At 32.4% G+C, this 23,696-nt stretch overlaps 1 protein-coding gene across 1 annotated transcript; it reads right to left on the reverse strand.

Moving 5' to 3' along the window:
• Nucleotides 1-1,299: 1,299 nt before the first annotated feature.
• Nucleotides 1,300-21,363, reverse strand: LOC124361494 (protein obstructor-E-like). The gene is made up of 5 exons (XM_046815550.1): nt 21,297-21,363; nt 9,069-9,275; nt 7,775-7,987; nt 5,770-5,983; nt 1,300-1,857 (listed from the first exon to the last, which is right to left on the reverse strand). The coding sequence occupies exons 1-5, from the start codon at nt 21,343-21,345 to the stop codon at nt 1,809-1,811; spliced, it is 732 nt and encodes a 243-aa protein (XP_046671506.1). The 5' UTR covers nt 21,346-21,363; the 3' UTR covers nt 1,300-1,808.
• Between the last annotated feature and the right edge of the window lie 2,333 nt (nt 21,364-23,696).

Below are 23,696 nucleotides of genomic sequence, written 5' to 3' on the forward strand. Positions count from 1 at the left end.
GAGGTAAAAATGTCAAAATTAAAGGTCAAAATAAAATTCCAAGACTTTTACAATCATCTTATGTGAAACGATGATAAAGAAGAAAAGATCACAGAATAAACAAATTTGTAAACAAAGTTGGTACAATCATTGGTTGGTACTTGGTTGAAAGACTTCCATTGCGTTCGATTTACTTAATATTCGATATGGTTTGATTAACTCGTGTTGACAATGGCCCAGTGCCTTCTTCCTCTAATAACTTATCTACTGTCAAAAACAAAAATTATAACTAGTTGAGACAAAGTTAAATGATTATATAGTCTGAGTCAATAAAATTAAAGAATATTTTTGATTGAATATAAATTTCGATACAACAATGTCAGTAAAATATGATTAATGTCATTCGAACTTTCGTCAAATAAAACTATTAAATTATTGATAACCAATAATTTTGCTCTATTAAAATTTACGTAATTAAATAATTAAATAAATCAATTAATACGAAGACCAACAAAATGCAACTCGACGCATTACTTGATATCTTTACGTGATCTGAATTTCTTAACATTCTTAGGACGTTCTTCCATGAGGACGCGGTCTGTTTTAAATTAAATGTGTATGAGGTTAACTGTGATAACTGAGGTGTGTATGATAACTGGATAACTAATACTAAACAGTGAAGTTTGCCACTCAATGAAACATTCTTCTATTTACAGAAACTATAAATGTAGCATCTTAAATAAGCCTCATCCACTTAACTCAGAAAAATTATAATGTTTCCTATCGACACGTAACGTCTAAACGTGGAAAAGGGGATAATAACAATCGGAGTGAAGTGTTTGAGAACATACTGTTCCGTTGTCTTATACATTGGGCTTAAAACACTTGTAAACTATGGGCACGTTAGTTTCTTATCAGTAAACCTAGTACTTACGCCATACATAATATAATATTGGACACTTGAAATCTCTATAAGATTATAATATTTTTAAAATTGTGTCGTAGAATAGTGATTATAAAAACATTTTGATTATGGGATAATTTTAATCTATGCGACGGACTCGTTAGTGTAAATAATCAAATTATCAACTTACATTGAAATATTGCCATCAAAAATTACGAGATTGCCTTCTTGAGATTATTAAGAGTTAGCCATAAGATTACGTATAAAGCTAATCTTAATATATAATCGCCCAATCTTGCACATACCACAGATTCTCTAACGTGTAAGGTATAGTAATTGAGTTAACCTTTTCATTTAGTTGTTTTCAAAGCCGCATTAATTTATTATAAGATCATAATAGGAAAATAATAGGGTGCTTTAGTTTGTGTTTGTTTATTTACAAAAGTACTTAAAATAATAAATATTACATTAAGCTTATTTTTCAAAACTTACATTAACTGAATATAAATTCAATACTTGTTTCTGATATGTAGTTTTCCATTCCTTTAATATTATGAAAATAAAAATGTGACCGAATAGTTTAATTCGAGAAGACCCAATAATAACAGTTTTGCATTGCAACATGAGGGTGAATAATCTTTGCAATATGTATGCTTTCGATCCTCTTAAAATACACAATAAAAATTTTATGCATGCTATATTTCCAAAAACAATATTGTTTCCTTTAGAAAATGTATTCAATTAAACTTTTCTTAACATAATTCACATATAAAATCCATAACAATTTCCATATAAATGACTAATATCAATTGAAGAAAACATTGGAGGATTTAAATATTACGTATCGTGCTAAACATGATCTCTTTTGTGTTAAAAAATGTTATCCTCCCGGATATTCTTAAAATCTTCTTTGCAGTCTAGTAGATTACTTCCGTCTCCTGGACTTTTTGTCGTCTTCTGCAAACCAGTTTTCACTGAAAAAAATACATACATTTAAAATCTGATTCAATAAGACAAATCTATTGCATATTTTTAATCAAATAATAAAAGTAAAATGTAGATATCTAAAAACAGTTTAATTAGCTATTATAAGTTTAATACAACATATTTTTATCACATATAATACAACATAAAGAATGATTATTGTTTAATCTTTACGATGTATAAATTAAATTAAATTGTCTATTTGAGGACTCTCGGTGAGATATTGAAATCTGTCAACCATACTGCATTTAAAATTCCTTGGCCAACTCATTCACAAACAATTACATGAAAATTTTGAATATAAAAATACTAAACCACTTATAAAATTTTTCTTTCTTCTGCATTATAATTCAAATTTTATCCGTGCAGTACGAGTATTCTATCTAAATCGAAAGAATCTTTTGGAACTTTAGCTGATCTTTCTTCATGTTTGCCACCGTGGTTACCCTAAATATCGATATATGAAATACATAGTATTGTTTTATAGGGTTTATTACCTACAGGATTTATAGCCCCCCTATGGCTAATTCATGGATTATTATATTTGCGATAAAATACGTTCAGGCATTACAAACCTTTATGGATTTATAATGAATTATACTTCCTAGGGTTCTGAAAAATGGACGAAAAAGTTTCGAATCTGGCAATATAAAACGTGTTTAATATTTGTTAAGATATTAACTTGAGTTATTTCCCAAAAACAAAAAAGGTGTCTAACAAGAAATATAATACTGTAATACTACCTAGGCGTATACATGTTAATATATTTAATAACTATTTATGGTAGATAAAACTTTACATGTTGTACCATTTTTGTTTTACTTTTCATACTTTAGTGTTTTTTCCTTCTTAATTATATTATGGGCAATAAATACACACAAAGTATCTAAGTGTGTATAAAAACCTTTTTCATAAATAAAACAAAAATTACGAATGCGTATAAAGCTTCAAAAAGAAAGGCTTTGACTAAGAAACATAAACTCAGTCAATTCCAAGAAGAGTTGGCTCAGCAAAACGGTTGAGAGATTTTTTTGTTAATTTGACCTTTCCTTTCATTTCTACTACACTGCAGCAACCAATAATGGGTTTTACCACATTTGTTAGTCACCAAGAATATTTTTTTAACAATCATAAAGAAATAAGCTGATATTAAGTTGGTTACTGGTTTAATGTAACCAACCAGCTGATAATAACTAGATTATTGGATTTATAACAAAAGGCCAATTGACATACGTTTCAGTAATTAGCTGATTTAAACTACACACAAATTTTCAATCAAAAATACAATGGAAGCTCGTGAGCAGAGCCCTATATCCAATTATCATTATATTCTTTAGTGTTTAGATGCAATTTAACTCAGAAAAGGCACATTTTTAAAAGATTTCAACTGATACCAAATATTTGTATAGAATAACAGTACCTTAAATTACCGAAACAAAATTCAGAGTTTTAGGGCTCAATGAATAACTAACTTAATGATAAATTCTTGCCAGATATTTATATAAGATTTTTACAATTAATTAAATTGCATTTCTAAGAGCAAAAGCAACTAAGAAAAGAAAACTAAGTTTACTAAGAAACAGATTTAGGTACTACGAACTGTTAGGTAATAAAGTTTGAGCTTCCTTAAGATTTCAGCGTTGATCGTAAATTGTAAATTTCCTACCCAAACGAAGACATTCGTAAAAAGGAAATAACATTTTAATGACGAATACTTGTCTATTGGCGTATTATGGTCATTATTGCATGAAAATTATTCTTATGATACAGCTTGGCAAATGTGTTACATAAGTAGCTTGTTTCCTCTAAATAATAACGTAACTCTGTAACTACTGATCTAGTTAAAGTGTGTTATTTCATGATATAAAAAAATAGTTGTGTTACAGTTTTGTTCCCCGACGTAAAGGCCAATGTCGTTAGTTAGTAATAGTTGTTGGTTTTCTGTGTTTTGTACACAGAATTTCAAGATCTTCACAACCAAATACTATGAATAACAATCATATTCGTTTATCGGTGCTAAAACAATGTTGTGCTTTCTTTATGGACTCAGAACATATCTATATTAACCTAAAACATTGAACTTGAAATAAAACAATAATTGAAATATCATAACGTACCTAATCTATTGAACATCCTTTCTAAAAACGCTGTCACTCTCTATTTTCAGAAATCGGGCGTGAACACCTTTAAATTTTAAAATGATTTAAACATCATGAAACTCCAAAACTACTGAACCTTCCATAGGGACTCCTTAAGAAGGCGTTTTATTCCTTCAATAAGAAATCTACTGAAATAGCTTTTAAATTTCCTAAACTAAATGTTTTAATTTTAATTTTTTACACAATAGCAATCACTTAACGCTTGCCATTTTGCACCTATGTTTTATTTAACTTCTTAAGATGTGAATAAATTATAAGAATGGCCCTAACAAGTGGTTTTACTCATCTTAGGGCTCCATCATTCTGGTAGTTTATTACCAATTTATTACCAATGCTGAGAATAATTTTTGTAACACTTTAGTATTTAAAGTTAATACTGTGTTCTTTATTGCTATCTGTACTAAAGCACAAAGTAAAGTAAGTGGTACTTATCATACAAATGAACAGTTTTATTAAAAATGGCAGCAAAACCGCACTTAAACTCAAACGTAAACCTATATTTCATTATTATATAATCCTTTCAAATGATCTAAAAGTGTCCTTGATAGTTTAGAAAGTGGGGTATTGGCCAAATTTTGTGTTAACTCAGATTTCATAATTGGCTACATTTGGATATTAGGTATGCCTGGAAGTTTTGTATAGGTACCTAATTAACGTGTTTCTGGACTGTACTGTACGTTTAACTTTCCGGATAAAACAAATGTTTTAATTTTGGAAGCATTTTGTGGCTTTATACAATAGAGACACAATAGTGACTGTACATTCTTGTAGAAAAATAAATACTCTTACGTAATTATAAAGTGGACAACGGAGTTGAACTTTTATTCTGAGTGTTTGAACAAATGCAGTATTCTTTATAGGTTAGTCAAAAGGTTTAATTCACCAAAGAGATAATCTGAGTGTATCAGGGAGGTTCTCAGGGAGGTGTAGGTTATCGAGAGTTAAAAGAACATGAACTCTTTATGGAGAAAGTAGTATATTTTGAGAAAACGTTGACCAGGAGGATAGTTATTTCTATAGGACATGTTCGTAAAGGTGGTTTTATTTACCGGGTGAAAAACTTGACTGTTGGCTTAAGCTGGGGGGGTTTTAGAAGTCAACACACTTTTATAAGATTTGAGTTAATTAGGAAAGAAGATATCCGTAATAATACGTTCTGTCCGTATCTACCAATATCATGTCTATCAGACCGGGGGGTTCATGAAGTGACAAATAACGAACATTTTCGATCAACCAAAAATCTGTCTTTTTTCTTACCTACTATAACTGTAGTGAAGTTAATTTTCACTTTCCGTATTGTATATACCACATTTTTACCAATAAGAATATTTGTTAAATTAAAAACTTCTTAGTCCATATCTAGTAATTTATGTAAAGATTTCTCTTTGAGAAGGAGTTTTTTGGGATAACCATTAGAGATACGAGAAACATCTACGGAACATTCCTTGTAGATTCCGTCAATTCCTAATTTCCACGCAGTACTAGATTTGAGCTACGACGAACTGTTCGGCTACTATTAGGATTTATTTAATATTGTTTTTGACTAATCATAATTTTAATTTTACTTTACTTGTTTAATGTGTGTATAATTTACAATCCAAATCTTTACATGCTTATTGATAATATATTTCACAAAAGTAGTTTTTTTTACCGTTGTACTTACGGAGTTAACCAAGTTATACTATATCCACCTCTTAAACATAGGCTATTTATCCATCGCTCTGTCTTAAAAATAATATTTACCATCCTGGGACGTTTTCAGGATCATCACACTTGAAGATGTCCTCGTTGTAGACGCTACCTCCAGGACAGCTACCGTACTGGGGGGTGACGCCGTTGCGGCAGATGTAGAATTTCTGGCAATCTTCGGGGTGAGGGTAGGTGGGGTGGGGCAGGACCCGTCCGTTAGGTCCGACCACATCCTCAGCTGGGCATGTGAACCCGTCAGGCAGCACGTCTGCATGGGAGAACACAGGTTAAGTGTGTATTAGAGTCAAGGGAAGAAAATAGTTATATAGATCATAATTTATGATATGTTGATGCTGTAAAGAATGGAATGTTCTTTAAGTACCTATATTTAGTTACTTACTCAATTTTATTTTATATTTGGAGATATCCATCAGTTCCTTTATTAAAAATACTTGTTAGCTATTTTACTGTTTTCATTTGGTACACATTTTTACTGCAAATAACGTTAAAGCACTGAAATGAGTTGTAAAGCCAATAAGCTACACAAGTTTTTCATAAAGATACAGTATAAAATTTATCATATAAATGCTCTTAAAATTTCCTTAGATATTATAAGCTATTCTATGCAGAATTCTGTGAAAGACGTAGTTATGACAACAGACAAAGCAAAATAAAATCAAAAGACATCATCATCAATCAAGCAAAATAAACGAAAGAGAACGCAGATTTTTCCGTTTCGATACTTACTGTCTACATATTTTGTTCTTTTCCTCCACAAAGTGTAAGTTATTGGTAGTTTTTTAATTTAAAGCTGATGGAATTTTATAATTTCTCATGAGTTTGAATTAGTTTTCGTTGTAGCATTAGGTTTGGTAATATTTATTTCAATCGAGTTGTACTTTCTAAACCTGTATATTTTCAAAACATTTATTTTAATCTCGAAATTAATCTAATCATCCAAATATGGTATGAACTGTGTAGAATTCTGTACACTCGAGGACATCGCATTTAGAAGTTTTATAAGTTAAAAATTACTTAACAGGTCATGTTTGCGAGTAACGTCGATACTCCAGGAAAATGTATGAACCTCTATTTGACAACAATTTAGAAGAAATAGTTCAAAAGAAACGAATTCTTTGTATGAAGTTTATTTTCGACGATGGAAGGATTTTTCCGGACATTTGCCATTGTTCAGTGATACAAAGAATCAGTAACACCATTACCTTAATCCTTCAGGGATTGTGTTACTGATTTTTTTGTACCACTGAACCATGGCAAATGTCAGAAAAACCCCTGTTTCCTTTAAGAAACGAATGATGTCCTTTCCGTAACAACACTAAAGGTATTAATATTTACGTGCAACATTTAAAAAATCCTTGTTTGAAGGTTATTTTTGACGACGGAAGGATTGTGAAAGAAACGGGATTTTTCCGGACATTTGCCATCGTTCAGTGAAACAAGAAATCAGTAACACTACGTTTCGAGATCTGCAATCTGATCTCTTCTTCAGGTAAGGAACCAACCTAATGCATAATTACAAACTAGGTTAAAATAAACAAATCTTACCAAAGCGTTACCTCTGGTCAGTCGTAGGTGGTTAGTAGACGAGTGAAGACGTATTGTGACCTGTATTCCGTAGTTAAGTTTTAATGATTAGTGTTTTGTATAGTTTTTTATTAAGTGCATGTTTATAGAGTTAGTGAAGTTGACAAGTAACATGTAGGTTGTGATTCCTGACTTAGGCGTGCCGCAACGCTTTGGTAAGATTTGTTTATTTTAACCTAGTTTGTAATTATGTATTAGGTTAGTTCTTTACCTGAAGAAGAGATCAGATTGCAGATCTCGAAACGTAGTGTTACTGATTTCTTGTTTCACTGAACGATGGCAAATGTCCGGAAAAATCCTGTTTCCTTCATTTAAAAAATAGCTTAGAGGACACATGTACTCTTACAACCAATATCATTTGGGTATAATCACTTGCAGAGTTTAAGTGATTAAAGTATCAAGTTCAACAACGCGATAATGTACAAAAACTGAAATGTTTGTTGAACTATCTCACCTCTCTTAGTTTGGTTGACATTGCAGTCCTTGCGGACAGACTCGGAGGGCCAGGAGCAAGTGCTCTTGGTGTCGTCGTAAATGAGTCCTGGAGGACAAGGGTTCTCAGTCATGACTCCATCCTGGCAGTTGACGAACTTGTCGCACACCTCGGGGTCTGGGTGGCGGAAGAACCCGTTGGCTCGAGGACAGCCCTTTGATGGCTGAGGCTCCTCTGTAAGTTATAAACTTTAGAACGTATACTTTCAGAGTTTGCAGCAAATGAAATGGTGCCTTACATTTCCAATTTTTGTGTAAAGTGTATAAATGGAATTTCATAACGTTAAAAATATATCTTAAGCTATTATTTACTATTTGCTCCAAGTGTGATATTTCAGTCTATTAAGTTAGCGTGTTCAGAGTGTTTTGCTGTCATCATACCATACCTGTACCAGAATAACCCTTTACTAATTGTACTGGACTATGGGATACAATTATTACATATTATGATATATGTTGAAAACAAAATCTACGTAAAATGTTTAAAATAAAATAAATCTTATTCAATGGCATTTTATTTATTAATTCCTTAGCCTGTTCCTAAATTAATTATCTACATAATGATACTAATCGTGTATATACATTCCATAACTTTAGAAATATAATATATACGGAATATTAACTAGAAAAATAAGTTATAGATCTTTAAATAAAATTTGCTTCTTGTGCTCACTAACAAATAAAAATACTATCATAATTCAACAATATGTAAGTATAGTACCTAAAACTAATTTTAATACCAAGTAACATCAAGAACGGTTCAATAATTAATTGTAAAGAAATACATGAGACTTCTATGTGTGTGTGTATGTGTGTGTGTATGTGTGTGTGTGTGTGTGTGTGTGTGTGTGTGTGTGTGTGTGTGTGTGTGTGTGTGTGTGTGTGTGTGTGTGTGTGTGTGTGTGTGTGTGTGTGTGTGTGTGTGTGTGTGTGTGTGTGTGCGCGCGCGTGCGTACAAGAGGAAAGCTTTGACTGGATTACTGAATTTATAGGTAGTTAATTCGCTATGAATCATGAGAAATCAGTAAGCCTTAGTGTCCAACAAACATTATGTATTAAATATTAGCTAGTGTGTATTGCTGTACATTTAATAATACAAGATCTCAAACCATTAAAGTCTTTATAAATTTAATACGAAGAATGTTAAATCAAAACTAGATACTTTTCAACTCTGAACACTTTTCAATGTTCCAATTCCATGCTATTAACTCTCTATAATTATAACATGTGATCTCTAAGGAGTTTCTGTTACTCACGCAGCTCAGTACGGTCGCCACACTCAACGTTGACGGCGGTATCACAGCGTTCATGGCTGGGGTTAGTGTCGTCGAACAGCAGTCCGTCAGGACACAGCTTCTCCTCGATGTCTCCCCTGTGGCAGTGGTAGTACAGGTCACACTGGATGGGGTCCGGGTAGTAACCGTCCTTGTCCGGACACTTGAAGTCCTGCCCGCTCACAATCACTGGACAATTAACAACATTGTATGTGTTATCCTGACATTGGCAGTCTTAACAATGGAAGACGAGATTTAATAAGTCGATTGTTTCTATAATACATAAATAAAATGGAATACATCAGTAAAACTCCAACACCAAATCATTTTACTCCTTGTAAGATAATTTACTTAATAGGAAAATATACTAAATTACTTTGTGTATATTATTACAGATTGAAAATCTAGTTTTAGTATGAATAAGGTAAGCAATACATGATCTTATCAAATGACTATTATGGGATGCACTTGAAAATTTCGAGGGTCAATGCCAGCTCACTATGCTCATTCTTTAGGAACGTTGTGGTATTATGCATACCCAGTGAAATGATTACCATGCAGATCCAACCAGTTAAAAAATTGAATTTCTTGTATCTAATTATACTATGTACGTTTTCATGAACTTCAGCCATATTTTTCGAATAAAATGGATACATTTTAAACATTCTTCTACAATGATACTGTTTTGAAAATAAATCGATGTTTTTAGTTTTTATTACGGTTTCTTTTAAGTCGAGAGAATAGGTTCATAAAAGTTTTAGTAAAAAACCTCTTTAAGGAGAAAAACGCGAAGAGACGTGTTTTTTTCGCGAGGAAACGCGTTTTCCGTCAATCTATGTTGTTTTTCTAAGATTCGTTAAGGTTTAATGAGAGGTCTAACAGGATTACAAATCGCCAACAATATTTTGGAATAGGGTTATCACGCTATGAAAGATACTTTTTCGTTAGTCTGTAAAACAAAAGCTAAACAATTTTAAATCGCTTAAGGAAAACTTTTAGGAAAGGTGAGCTGAAAGTGTGATCCTTGGATAACTTCCACACTACATGCGTGTTAAGGATAACAACACCGAATTTGGTAACAAGTGAGTGAATTCTACAACGACAAGGATAGTGATATTACAGTCATTACACTACCAATATATTTTTTATTGGAGTATATTTTAATCTATAAACAAGACAAGAGACTGCAATACTTCCTCTCACTAGCAATTTAGAATACAAAGGACGGAGGATGCACAGAAGTTCTCAGACGTGCTGACCTCGAAGAAGATATTCCTCTTGATTGGTGTGAAGGAAACGCTATTGAAAGTAGATCTTTATGAGCCATTTTAACACAACACCCTTACAGCGAGACAGAGAATTGGTATGGGAGATTGGAGGTCGGTAACAATAATGTGTAAGTACTCCGTAATTTAGTACTCTTTGTGTGAAGCTCCATAGAGTCAGTGCGTTGCCCCGGCCATGGCTCCCGCTCACCAGCATTCTACGGTTTATGACCTGGCCTGCCCTGTGGGAACCTCTCTGTGTCCTGCAGGAGCAGTTGCCAGGATCTACTTGGGCGGCCGCCAGCAGGTGTCGCTCCTACTGCATACCACCCAAGTTGAAATCTAATGCCACTTTAGTACCCAGAACACCATTCGGAGTTCAGAAAAAGCGTCTTTTCAACGGATATAATTTGATTGATGTTTAGTAGTGGGTTTTATCTTTGTAGGATACGTATGTCCAATACTTGTAAATTAAAATGGTTTGCGTTCCATAGTTGTACTGTTTACGTAGTTAAATTACTCTTTAATTCAATAAAAACAGATAGCTTACAATTGGATGTATGTCATAGATGAAATAGAAGAGTTGAGTGTTGGTATCTAACTTTTAGGCTGTATTATTATTAAACCGCATAAGGAATAACTAGAAAAATATACAAGGAAAACAAAAATGAAGGCAAGGTTGAGGCTTACTCGTTGCTTGAATGTGATACAAAAAAATGATTTTAGAATTGCATTAAAGAGGAAAAACTGAATTTCAAACCTAAATGTTTTTCATGCGTAAGACAAGAAACATCAAAATATCAACTTTAGGTATCCAATATTTTGAAACTGATCAAATAGTACATTTAACGCTATTGGACTTCAAAACCTTGTGTTATTTGCTATACATTTAGAGACTAATTAACATTTTGTAAAATGTTACGAAATACTATGCTTATAAAGACTCTCACATACCATACCGTAATATAAGCAGTTTGAAAAAGATTCCTACAGAAAGTTAACTGAATTGGGTGAAACCCGGCTAAAATATGTGTAGATCAGCTGAAATATTGAAAAATTTATCTTATATAAGCTTTAATGCAATCTCTCACCTACTTAAATCAGGAAAGTGAACAAGCAATATATTTTATGATAAGGAATAGTCAGTTGGAAGTATGATGCTAGTTTTCAAGTTACAGAGCCAAGGCTAGAAGGGTCGTAAAAGGAGACTGTCCATGCAGCAAACTGTCCTGCCGACTGACGTGGCTACCAGTGTTGGAAAACAACCTACTTTTTATGGGCATGTGCTGGAAGAAATATTCACCCATAATCAAGCTTTAATATTCACCCGTTAATAATTCATTGTTAACGGTTTCGAATCTCAATCAGTAGTGATTATTTTTCATTTTAATTCAGTGTAGTCTCAAGGTCAAGATATTAAAATGCAAAATTTCAGATGTGCTCAGGAGCCTGTGATTGAGCAATATTCCGAGAACTAATCAGTTGGATTAATGGAAGAACGTTGTCTGGTGAGACATTCCCATTCTCCGCCCTGGTCACGTCTGTGGCATACAGCGGCTGGGAGGCAAAGATCAGAGGTTGCCACACGCCCGCCCGCGCCCTGTCTGAAGGCCGTGGGCCGGTCGTTTCCCTTCAAGCGGCACTGGTAACGGAGGGCAGGAGCAGGCGGTTTCCCTTGGCTTGACACAACGGTATCCACAACCTTGACTGCCGCCTTGTCGCTGTGCTCCGGCAGGCTTCCAATCATACTAACGTTAACGATGAGCTGATCAATCTATTCGTTACTCGTAGCCTGATGTGGCCACTTGCCAATGAATCTTTATACTTATTTATTCTGAATGATTCTTGATAGACCCTTCCCTATTATTTGAATTATTTAAGTTTATAAAATAAAATTAAAATATGGCTTAATAAAGAATTGTGTGAGACACATATTAGGCGGTTTCTTTAATAAATTCATTACACTGTAGATACAAAAAATATTCGATCAAACAACTTGTACAGTTTGGGTGCCAGGACTTTTTGAAAGACAGATTCTAACAAATAAAGTAATGCTCAGTTACTGAAATAACAAAGAAAAAGTTAATGAACTTAGGCCTAATATTTATGAGGTTTTTTTAAATATATGACTCCTCGAAAACGTTTTTAATTTCTTTCAGGCTTGAGACACTAAAGCGGGAATGGCCAATCTTTATTGTGTGACAAACGCTTTTATACGGATAAGTTAGATATAAAATTATTATTTATATCGCATTTACGGCATCACAGGAGTATCATCGAAGAAATTAAAATGTAAAAGTAAATATTGTAACACTATAAGTTGGCTGTATTGACAGAGATCTTGATTTTGGCCCCATAAGAAAAATGTTTAACTTAAAACTGTTAACGACCTTATTATTAGTCGTAGAATTATAGGAAGTGCTCATTTTAAACGTAACATTAAACCGCATTTTAGTAGCAATATATCTGTATCGGTAGATAACAAATAAAAATTACTGTTTTTCATTTCTGTAATATTCAAAACGTATGTAGTTTGAAATAAAAACCGCTGGAATGTGAAATAATCGTATCTTTAAAGTGAGACATCTCCTATAATTTTAAGACCAAAGATAAGGGCGTAGAATGGTTTAACACTTTTAATTGTTCTTATATAGTGGAAATCAAGGTCGTTTCACTTATAGCTGACCCTTAAGACAAGAAATGTGCTTGAAAATGCGCTGTATTGTAGTTTTCCGTAATATTACATTCGCGATCAGGGTTTACAATGTTTAATGTAAGCATTTAATAAAATACGAATTGATAAATAAAATATGAATTCATATTATTGCCACATCAAACTTTGTGAATGTTACACGGCAAGTTTTCATCAAAAAGTATTCTCCTTAGATAAGAAACCATGCCAAGGCCTTTTCTAGAAATCTTTCAGTTGCTAAGGTTTTAATTTGATTGCAGAAATGATAAAGTAAACTTTAATGAGAGAAGAATGTTTGATGTGAGATAAGGACACAAAGGTGTAGCCGGCAGGTGAGAAGGAAGGATGGAAGTGTGTGAGATCTACAGGAAGGATAATAGGCTGTTAATTGGGCCTTTCACCACTTGCCTCCTATTAATTAGAGGGCCATTTCACTTGACTAATGCGTGTAATCACTCGAACTGGAGCGCTGTGCCACGGCAACGGCATGGCTCGGTGAGGCGTAGTGCGGATGGAGTGGCTGGCAACACATAACATGCCTAGTGAATGTTGCTTTCTTTCTCTTGTCAGCTGTTATATTGGCTGCATTGTGTTCCACGCTATTGTTACCCTAGCTACGATATAAAACATTCATGAGCTCTCCTAATTGTTTGATCATCATTAACTCGAAAACGGTTTAAAACAATGGTATAAGATTTAAGATTAAATAGTACCAACTTTCTTCAAGATTCAAGATTATTTAATCTACAAATGGTGCATACTTCTTATATTCTTGATTAGTTCAAACTTAATAGAGCTTGCTATAGAGGCTGCAACAAATATTTCAAAATACATCCCCCAAACGCGTAGATTAAATTTCCGCATGAATCTACACTCATAACTTTTGATGGTGAAATATATTATTTTATTTCATATGAGTACTTGAGACTATTCTCCAAAGACGTACAGTAAATTCCGTCTTTCATTTCCAATCATTAATCTGTTAGTATCGGTATAAGGCTTAAAGTTTCGATATATATTTTCCGATCACTTTTATTATAATAAATTATATGTATGAATCTAATGTATCAGCATCGCAATGAGGTAAGGTATATGGAACACCTAATTTGAAAACTGTTACATACGTACAATTGACTACAAAATAATATTGTTTCAAATATACAGGAAGCTTACTAGACATTCCAAATTTTAGCAATACTCACACATCTCAGATAAAGAAAGTCATGCCCTAAGTTGTTACTGAGTTGGAAATAGTATTTTTTACTTTTTGTGTAAAATATTCACTCCCAACTTAAAAAATTTAAAAGTAGAGTTTTAAAATAAAATTTAATTTTTATGGAACAGTATATAATGTGATTTACTACAATATGGTATCAAACACTGTAATTTTGTGAGTATTTCTTTGTCCGTAGGTCTATAGATAGAAATGTGTAAGGTATACGTAAGGTTATCTATAGAAATATAAGGAGTGTTATAAAAAAGATTTATCAAATTAATATGGATATAATTAATTTAAATTAAGAATAAATCATATTTTCACTATATCAAGGGTATGTATTACGGCAAAAAAAGCCGTAACTTTATAGCCGTATTCTCAGCGTGTCATTTACGGATGTATCATAACTAAATAAAACATTATTCAATTGTAATAATGACTCAAATTGATCACAATTTTCTCAAATATACTTCTTCAATTATTGGTTTACTTACTGACTGAATAGTATTGTCTATTAGAGTTTTTTCTAAACAAAAAGACACCATCAAACCCATCTTATTGAAAAAAATAGTGTACCCTATATTTAACTAATATCGATACATATATATTTAAAATTAGTTAAACAAGGGTAAATTGTTTCAGATACTGACACTTAAATCGCATCTTATTATTTCTTAAAAAATACTTATAAAACATAATATGTTTAAATTTCTGGAATAAACGTGTTTGGAGTTTACATATTTATTTTTGTATAGGTATGATTTTGATTTTGAAATTATTTTCATAATGCTTACTAAAGGCGGCTTTCTTCAATCCAATTACTCTCGCCAGGTTTGCAAGTTCCCTATAGTAAATCTGAATCAAGTTAGAAAATAAAACATTACTCATTAATACATGTTTCAATGTACGAGATGTAAGTTTTCGTCAACAAAAAGCAATAACTAACTAAACGATATAATTATACTTAATGTTAATTTGTTGCACCTTAATTAACAATTCACAGCATTAATTAAGTGGGTGCATTAATAACTATGTTCAATTACGTAAGTTCTGTAGATTACGAGTAAGCGACTTGAGTGTTCTGTCGAAACCTGTCCTCTTAATTTATGCTCCGGTGGGTTGTTTACGTAATTTCTCTTTAAACCAGGAACAGTTTGCTCGCTTGAACAAACGACTCTATTGTTGATGTGATCATCTGGTGCACGACGCATCTACACTACACCACGAAGTGGGTGTGTTGAAATATCTTTTAAAATAAAACAAGTTCTTTTTATGTTTAAATTGAGAGTGATATTGTGTAGTAAAAATTAATAATTATGGATCAAAGAAACTTTTTTTTTTGCTTCAAAGGTAGGAGGACATTCCTACTATATGATTGAAGGGTATCAGCCATACTCGAAAAAAAATATTTTTCATCCGAGTCTTGCATCAGTCCCTTAAGAGAGTGTAAGGCTGTAAGTAAAACGACCCTTAGTTTCACCTAAATAACAATGTTAATCCTCATGCACTTTTACTCCCTTAGTTTTTGTCATAGCGTTAAGAGAGGACCTCATTTTAAAGATATAACTATTACGCATTCAAACGCTTTATTTTCTGTATAATGTATATAATTTTCGAATATCTAAATGGTGGAGTACAACAAAGTTTGATATTTTCTTTTTGCATAAGCTACACAATAATTGAAAAAATTTAGATATATTTGTGCATGAGATTTAACATTTTTATTATAGGCCAAATCAAGTCCTGTGCTGAGTCAGCCATACCTCAACGTACGGATTCTTTCTTTTGAAGAATGTGACAAACAAGCGATTCTGTTAAGGGATCCGAACTACTTTCAGACATGACCATCGCATTGGTATAACTCAAGGATAACTCAAACTTGTGTTGCCTCATCTAGGGATTTATTCCATGCACTAACTGGTCAGGACAAGCACATAAATCTTCTTCAGTGTTGTCGACTATTACCAATGTCAAGTCATCAGCATTTCTCTGACACCTCTTCATGTGTCAAATTGCATCCTCAGAACCCCACCATTTATTACATTCCATAACACTGCCTAATACAGTTTATGGTGATACAAAAGGGGTAGACATAAAATTTACGAATAGGTTTCTGTACTTTCCTAATAAGTATTTCGAATATTCCAGCTAGTTTGTAGGTTATTAGTACAAAAGTGTTTTGTTGTACTTATCAAGGGATTTAAAATAAGTAATACTAGCATAGCTTCATAAACGTGTTACCAGGGTTAGAAATACGTGTATAAGATGGCTTTCTTCTACAATGCTTTGTATGTACAAGGGAATATACATGAACTGAAATGTTACCATAAATAGTAGTAATAATGGATTAAAAAACAATTATGAGTTTTGTTTATGGGTTATAACGATATATTACAACGATATAATTGGAATCTGCGTTATTGAATAGATGTGCATGTACATGAAAGGCTGAAAATCGAAATAAAGTATGAACAATCAACTTGAATCGTTCATGCAGTTTGTTCACTAAAGTACAATCCGCTCACTAACAAGAAGTAAATGCACATTTATTTTGTGTTTCCTCCCACAAAATGATGAATCAAACTATTTCCATTCAGTCCCAGTTAGCAGTTTGGAAGCTGTAATCAGAATGGGCAAGAAGATTAAAAGAGTTGAATTTATTAATCTTTTAAACGGGTGAATTTTCGGCGTTATCTACATGGTTTTTCATGTTATTATTGATGAACACAAGACATAATTTCTAAAACGGGGTGACATGACATGACTTGATAATAATAATTATTACTTTATAGTATAATTGTGTATCTCTTACGATGTCATTTTATTAACATTGTAATAAAACTGTAATATGGCTCAAATTTAATTGAGTTGATTTTCATATCAAAGAGACATTCTATGTAAAAACAGAGTTTATTGCGAAATTTGTAAACAACTAAATAGTTCCAACTGCATAATGAGTAATAAAAGGAAGGAATGTCATATGATTTAAAGTTTATCCGGAAATAAATCTCGTCGCCTTCTAATTTTGTGAAATTTGAATACGGTGGCCTATCGATGCTTGACGTAAACGTTGCAAGCACATGCTCAGAAACACGAAAGTCATGTTACGTTTTGCAGGAACCACGAACATTAGTGAAAGTAACTCACAATATACATAAATTTTGTGAAATTTGAATAAGGTGGCCTATCGATACTTGACGTAAACGTTGCAAGCACATGCTCAGAAACACGAAAGTCATGTTACGTTTTGCAGAAACCACGAACATTAGTGAAAGTAACTCACAATATACATAAATTTTGTGAAATTTGAATAAGGTGGCCTATCGATACTTGACGTAAACGTTGCAAGCACATGCTCAGAAACACGAAAGTCATGTTACGTTTTGCAGAAACCACGAACATTAGTGAAAGTAACTCACAATATACATAAATTTTGTGAAATTTGAATAAGGTGGCCTATCGATACTTGACGTAAACGTTGCAAGCACATGCTCAGAAACACGAAAGTCATGTTACGTTTTGCAGGAACCACGAACATTAGTGAAAGTAACTCACAATATACATAAATTTTGTGAAATTTGAATAAGGTGGCCTATCGATACTTGACGTAAACGTTGCAAGCACATGCTCAGAAACACGAAAGTCATGTTACGTTTTGCAGGAACCACGAACATTAGTGAAAGTAACTCACAATATACATAAATTTTGTGAAATTTGAATAAGGTGGCCTATCGATACTTGACGTAAACGTTGCAAGCACATGCTCAGAAACACGAAAGTCATGTTACGTTTTGCAGGAACCACGAACATTAGTGAAAGTAACTCACAATATACATAAATTTTGTGAAATTTGAATAAGGTGGCCTATCGATACTTGACGTAAACGTTGCAAGCACATGCTCAGAAACACGAAAGTCATGTTACGTTTTGCAGGAAACCACGAACATTAGTGAAAGTAACTCACAATATACATAAATTTTGTGAAATTTGAATAAGGTGGCCTATCGATACTTGACGTAAACGTTGCAAGCACATGCTCAGAAACACGAAAGTCATGTTACGTTTTGCAGGAACCACGAACATTAGTGAAAGTAACTCACAATATACATAAATTTTGTGAAATTTGAATACGGTGGCCTATCGATACTTGACGTAAACGTTGCAAGCACATGCTCAGAAACACGAAAGTCATGTTACGTTTTGCAGGAACCACGAACATTAGTGAAAGTAACTCACAATATACATAAATTTTGTGAAATTTGAATAAGGTGGCCTATCGATACTTGACGTAAACGTTGCAAGCACATGCTCAGAAACACGAAAGTCATGTTACGTTTTGCAGGAACCACGAACATTAGTGAAAGTAACTCACAATATACATAAATTTTGTGAAATTTGAATAAGGTGGCCTATCGATACTTGACGTAAACGTTGCAAGCACATGCTCAGAAACACGAAAGTCATGTTACGTTTTGCAGGAACCACGAACATTAGTGAAAGTAACTCACAATATACATAAATTTATTCACATATTTGGCCGTTTTGAGGCGTAAAAACTTCTAGAAATGTGTACAAATCGGCTTTGGGTTAATTAGTAACTATGCTTAAATTAAAGTAATAAATATAAACAAGAGGTCTAAGAGTTAATAGCTTATGTGCGAAATGAATGAATTTGTTTACACATATTTTACAATACCTCATTATTTCAACGGATGATCTAAAATCAAATTATTTTGAAGGTTTGAGTTCGATATTTGATTTTGACACATGTGCATGTGCCAGGGAAATAAAAGAATAATGCAAGCCTTTATAGGTTAGACATTGTTTTTACCTTGACAGGGAGCATTGTCTGATATTAAAACTCGAATCCTCGTTGGCCATGACAAAATTTGTTGAAAAGTAAACGGCTGAGTTATGACTTAAAAGTCCTTTTAACTTTTAAATTAATCTCCTCTCTGCTGCTTATCCTAACAAATATCTCTTACTGTTGTGATAAGTTATATAATGGATATTAATACAACTAGCTAGAAAAAGCGAAAGAAGTATTCACAACAACGCGATAGTACATCGTGGTGACCTTAAGTCGTCCGAATGAAAACATGAAACCGAATGAAAGCCGTGTTTTCGTTGCGGGATTACCCACAAGAACTTCCGGTACCAGATTGAAAATAGTGTCGCAATACACTATTTATGTATCGTCTAGGAGTGCAAAACATATTAATGTATTTATTTTTAACTTATTAACACTTATTTTGTATCCAATAAAACATCGTTTTGATATTTTAAAATTCGCATTACGTTTCATAAGAACGGAATGGCTGAGCTAGTTCAGGTCAGCTCCGTAATTGAAAGGTATATAAAAAATATAAAAGTATAGAGAAAACATGGCTTAAGTAAAAAAATTCGGTTATATTCCTTCTTTAGGTATAACACCCAAGGCAGTACCTAGTCGAAATTTATAATGTAAAATTTATCATTTAAGTTAATTAACTATGTTAACGGGTGAAAGATTTTCCAAATTTTGATGTGCAGGAAGCTATAAAAATACAAAGTAAGATGCTTGGCTGTGATGCTGTTTCCAAATTATTCGATACAAATAATCACGAATCACTTAAAACTAAATTTACCATCTCTAGAGCCGGAGAGTCCTGACATAAAGTAGATCATTCAGGAAATAATCATGTCATTTAAATGTAATAATAACATTTATCAATTTGATAAACACGTTAGATAGAAGTCTAGTTTTTAAAATTATGTAATGTTAACTAAGCAAAGAATTTTTTAGTTACAACAAAGGGGTGTATGGGTCTTTCTGATCAATTTATTGCAACATAACGGAAGTTTATACAGTGATTCAACAGAAAAATAGTTATTGTCAAAGGATTATACTCAGAAAATTAAGTCACAAGCTAAGTAATTTAATTTACCTTAGTTTTCATCAGTACAACCTTACACATAACTTTAACTATCCAAGGGATGAAGTAATTATTGTAAATTGTCAAAAAATATTTAAAGAACTTATTTAAAATATTAGTTCATTATTAGTTGGTGAAGAACGGTTTTATGTGGCTCCTTTATTAAACATTTGCTTCACATGAATTCGGAGGATCCTTGACGAATTCAAATATTGAAATATAACTCCAGTTTTTATGGAAAGTGATACAGTGTCTGATTGATGGAACCTTCAGACGAATTGTCACTCTTCCTGCTTCATCTAGATATTATGCAAATGAGTTTTTTGGGTGAGACAACAAGGATATGTTGTATAAATAACTTCACTATATCTTGGTTGTAATCCAAGAAAAACCTATTTTAGAAATTACATAGTTATACTTCCCTAAGCAAAATAGAAAGTAGAAAATGGAATGTTTACCACATTAATGATTTTATAACATGCTTTACCGAATTGCTTGTGTAATAAAAAAATTCTGCATATAAAAAATAATACATCGCTGTGGTTTTCATAAACATTCTGAACGTAACGTAATTTTATTTAATAACAAGTAGACATTATAATCTAAGTAACGTATTGGGCGAAATATAAAATAGTTTTTAGAATTAAGGTTTTCTATCATGCAAAGCTAACTTTAAATTAATTTTAATGAATATTGAAGGAAATTCCAGCGAATCAGACTCTATTATAGATTTATATATGCAGTACGTTATATTATAACAAAATTCATGGAAAAAATATTTATAGATAAGGAAAGAGTAGTTTATAAATCGAGTAGGTACTTTGTTATCTTCAAATAAAGATACATTCATCCCAAACATTGAGGAATATTATTGATTGTGATAGAATCATATTTTTTTATTTCAAGCAAATAAATTTAAGGCCATTATCTCAATGTTCTTTTATCTTATCACCCACTGATAAGAAAATTAACTGCATAAGATAAGATTTCACATTTGCTGATTATTTTACTGGTTAAACAAGCAGTTTACTGCATAAAGGTGAAGTGACACACTAAATAAAAAGTAGTAATTCAGTTTTGAGTAGCGTTCTAGTAACCTTTGATAATGAAAAGTGTGAATACCTGCGAGAGTGGCGAGGGAGAGCAGTGTTAGAGCGGGTCGGCCGGCCATGTCTGAGGATGGACAGCCGGAGTCCCACAGACAAGGGGGTGGGGGGACTTTCTCTGGCGACTGATGATGTGGTAATTAACGACATATTATATTCTTGCACAATACCTTAACGTTTACTAATCTGGGAAGTGCCAAAAATATGTCGATCATAATGGTATCACATGGGTCTTCTTTCCTCATACCAAGTTTAAAATACCCATGCCAGCTGCTAAATAATAGCATTTTTGTTTTGTAACAGTTTAGGAATGATTAGTAAGGAGAGATAAGAAATTATAGTTTATAAAAAAATAATAAATGAAAAATCTATAAATAATGCTTACTTTTAAATTTGAAATATGTGAGCATTAGCCTATGTGTCGAAGCTTCCATCCATCTGCTGAAATGGTTGTAAAATCCTCATATTTATAACATCCGTACCTAGGTACAAGGTTACCACGATATTTTTTTAAAGTGTTTCCCTCAAGGTTGTGTACATAAATCTCTATTATGAAACTTAGATACTTCATTCCTTGGAGATGCTTAATGCATTTAAATTTCCAAAGTAAAAAGGGATATCTGAACCTAATTTTTTATTTACAATTTAATATGTATATGCGTCTATTATACTATAAGTTTTAAATTTTACAAATTTCCGTCTGGAAAATGAGCTCTTTCGCTTGTCCTTCAGTGTCCTTGTAGCACTCGTATTCGGAAGAGGGAAACATTTATTGTCAACGAGCGTGGTTACACGTTTTACAAAAAAGAACTGTATTCAAGTTAGAAACATATCTATTTTAAAACTAATTTTAAAACTAGTTTTAAAACTTAAATCTTGAATAAAAGTTTTAAGTGCCGAAACTTGATTAAGAGATAGAAATCGAGAACATTTATTATTTGAGAAAATTGCAATATTAAAAATTGCTTTTGGTTTCAGCAAAATTTTCCTTACCCCAACAACACAAAGAGATAACAAATTTCCAAAGTAGCAAGGGCCTTCCTAGGTTGAAGATATATAAGAAAATTGGTGAATAGTTATATTAAAAATACTTACAAAATTAATTACGAATATTTACAGCTTTAAAAACAAGATATCTGTTTTATCTCCACATACTTCACAATTATTATTAACAACCAAGTAAGTATTGAGACAACCAATGATTCGGAAATAGTTTTGATGGTAGATATATCTTCCAATGACCACGATTTGTTTCAGAAAGGCTAGTATTTCAAAAGAAGTTGCCAGTTATTTCTTACTATAACAGCTACAACGCTACCATTTGTGCTGTGAGTTGTGATATAGTCTAAACATGAATGTTCGGAATGTAAATTTGGAATTAATATCTAGGTGCCATAAAACTGAATTACAAAAGTATAGTAACTTATCTGTATAAAAATAATTCGTGTTATATAACTCGTTCCCATTAATTTCTGAACTTCCCATACTACGTAAAACTACGCCTTTCAGAAAACCCATTGTTCAGAATCTGTTTCGAGACCTCTCAAAAAGCAAATTTGTTTTAGATTTGATAATTTTGTTATTCAATAAAGTTAAATCTCCTATAAACGAGATTAGACGTTTAGTAATGATTGTGACAAATTGTTTTCAAAATTGCGATCTTATAAATGCCGTAGCACCAGAAGTTGTTTAGAATAGTAATACTTGAACGTTCAATAAGTCTTTGAAAGGAATATTAAATAACTAACATTATTACCTGGTTTTATATTTTCCTTACATATCATCTTTGGTTAGGAGCGAATGGTCCACAATGTAAAATAATGGATGCTAGCAAGACAATAAATACGAGACAAAGCCTCGAATTCAATTCGACCATTTTCTCAAAAACATTGTTTGTGTTAAACTTAGTTAAATTACCAAGTTAAATCGACAATGTTGAAAACCAAGAAACTGTATGTGTTGTATCGTACAAAGAAATCTTTTGCGATTAGTCAAAGTGTAAGAACATTTCATGTCAAATCAAATCAAAATCAAATTATTTATTGCCATTGATCACATTTGCATACATGAAATTAGTCATTGTCATAAATTAAAATATAAAAGCACAGTAATAAAATACATCATCATAATTTAAAATTATAAAATATGAAATATGAAAGTACAATTATGCAATAATCATATAAAGAGCTCTGCATAAGACAAGTCAATGTAGAATCAACAGAACATTAAATCTACTTCACAGTTGAGAAATTCAGCTAATGTATAAAATGGACTACTCAACAGCCAATTCATTAGCTTACTTTTAAACACAGTAAGAGATACTGCTTGCGCAGACTCATCTAATTTTTGTTAAAAAAGTTTACACAATTTATCTTATGAGATGAACCAATTTTAGTTAATCTATGCTGAGGAATAA

Source organism: Homalodisca vitripennis, chromosome 4, assembly GCF_021130785.1.
Source record: "Homalodisca vitripennis isolate AUS2020 chromosome 4, UT_GWSS_2.1, whole genome shotgun sequence".
NCBI classification, from domain to species: Eukaryota; Metazoa; Arthropoda; class Insecta; order Hemiptera; family Cicadellidae; genus Homalodisca; species Homalodisca vitripennis.